Genomic DNA, 1,720 nt, shown 5'->3' with positions numbered 1-1,720 from the left:
GTCCACATCTTGTTTTCATCTCCAGCTAACAAGAAAGAAATGTTTTTCAGACTCCAATCTGGGTAAAAAATAAATAAAAAAAACTCCGGTTGTTTCGCTGTGCGTGCGCGCACGTGCGTGTGTGTGTGTGCGCGTGTACAGATATTTGCTTCATGGTGGGTACAATTATTGACCATTTCCCCGGTACACACAGCCTGGTGAGGTTCGTGTTGGGTCAGGTGTGTAGTCTACCTAGGAGGTTATGTTTGGCTATAGAATTGACGGGAAAATGAATAGAAGCCAATGCAAAGTCCCCATGAAGATAGAACAACAAACGTGTGTGCGAGGGAGGTGTGGAGCMGAGCCCTCGAGTAGAGCGCAGTGTTATTAGGAGAAATGAGACTGTCGGCGGGGAACCATTGATACMGCTGGATTATTTTTATGGAACATGATGAAAACTTTTAGTTTCAGCAGGCGACCGCTCCTCCTCCCACTCGGTCGTACCTGTGCGACCGGACATTTTTTTAGTCGCACTATTAGGAAATCTGGTCGCACTCTAGAGCCCTGCTTGCTTCAGATGTCTCATCACTACCTTGAGGACCAGGGTGGAAAAACATTGATTTATTGAATCACAGAGAGGTTCAGTCACAGTATGGTTCTAAATAGAAGCAAGCTACTGTATATTGTTATGTTGTTATTTCTGATAACAGTGATTTCTCTGTATGCAAACCATTTATACAAGAAGATTTTACGGGGAACCAACACTTACCTGTTTGGACTTCAGATGATTTGTTAGCAGCTGCTCTCTCTCCAGTTTGTGTTCTTCTATTAAATTGCTAACTTCCGTTTCATCACAGCTGTGTCTGACRTTCTCCACCACTTCCAAATATGAAAGCACTTTGACCACTTCGTCCGAGTTCTCTTTGTCCGAGTACGCGGTCTGGACCTCCTTCCACCCTTTTGTTACATATTTGCTGATCAAGGCAACAGCTGGAAACACAGAGAGACCGTCAGTGCCGAGGCGTGAAGCTGATTTTACAGCACGAGGCAGAGCTGGGTAACGTCCAGTGTTGAGTTAAACACAGTGTGACTCAGGACACATTAACATGAAAACGTCTAACACAAATTCATTCAACTGTACAGTATACTCATATGAGATTGTACAACTTCTGGTGAAAAGTATGGAATCACCAGTCTTGGATGAGCACTCATTCACACATTTCATTCTGTAAAACAAAATCAGATCAAAAACATGATACAATAATAAGGTCATTCCAAAGTGCAACTTGTTGGCTTTCAGGAACACTCAAAGAAATGAAGGGAAAACATTGTGGAAGTCAGTGAATGTTACTTTTATTGACCAAGCACAGGGAAAAAAATATGGAATCACTCAATTCTGAGGAAGAAAGTATAGAATCATAAAAAACAGATAAACAAAACACCATTCAAAATACATCACTAGTATTTAGTTGCACCACCTTTGGCTTTTATAACGGCTTGCAGTCTCTGAGGCATGGACTTGATGAGTAACAAACAGTATTTTTCATCAATTTGGTGCCAACTCTCTTTGATAGCAGTTACCAGACCAGCTTTGCAGGTCAGAGCCTTCTTGTGGACCATTTTTATTTTCAATTTCCACCACAGGTTTTCAATTGGGTTGAGATCTGGACTGTTTGCAGGTCATGACATCGACTGAATGTCTCTTTCTCCAAGGAATGCCTTCACCGTTTTTGCCCTATGG

The 1,720-nt window shown here is 42.1% G+C and overlaps 1 protein-coding gene across 1 annotated transcript in view; it reads right to left on the bottom strand.

Moving 5' to 3' along the window:
• Positions 1-1,720, bottom strand: part of ro60 (Ro60, Y RNA binding protein) — a gene marked incomplete in the record, with an annotated part of 27,463 nt that overhangs the window by 18,290 nt on the left and 7,453 nt on the right. Inside the window, 1 exon segment of the mRNA XM_014021711.1 lies at positions 749-969. Coding sequence (XP_013877165.1) covers positions 749-969 — 221 coding nt within the window.

Source organism: Austrofundulus limnaeus, unplaced genomic scaffold, assembly GCF_001266775.1.
Source record: "Austrofundulus limnaeus strain Quisiro unplaced genomic scaffold, Austrofundulus_limnaeus-1.0 Scaffold302, whole genome shotgun sequence".
NCBI lineage: Eukaryota > Metazoa > Chordata > Actinopteri > Cyprinodontiformes > Rivulidae > Austrofundulus > Austrofundulus limnaeus.
This window is presented reverse-complemented; position numbering and strand designations above follow the sequence as displayed.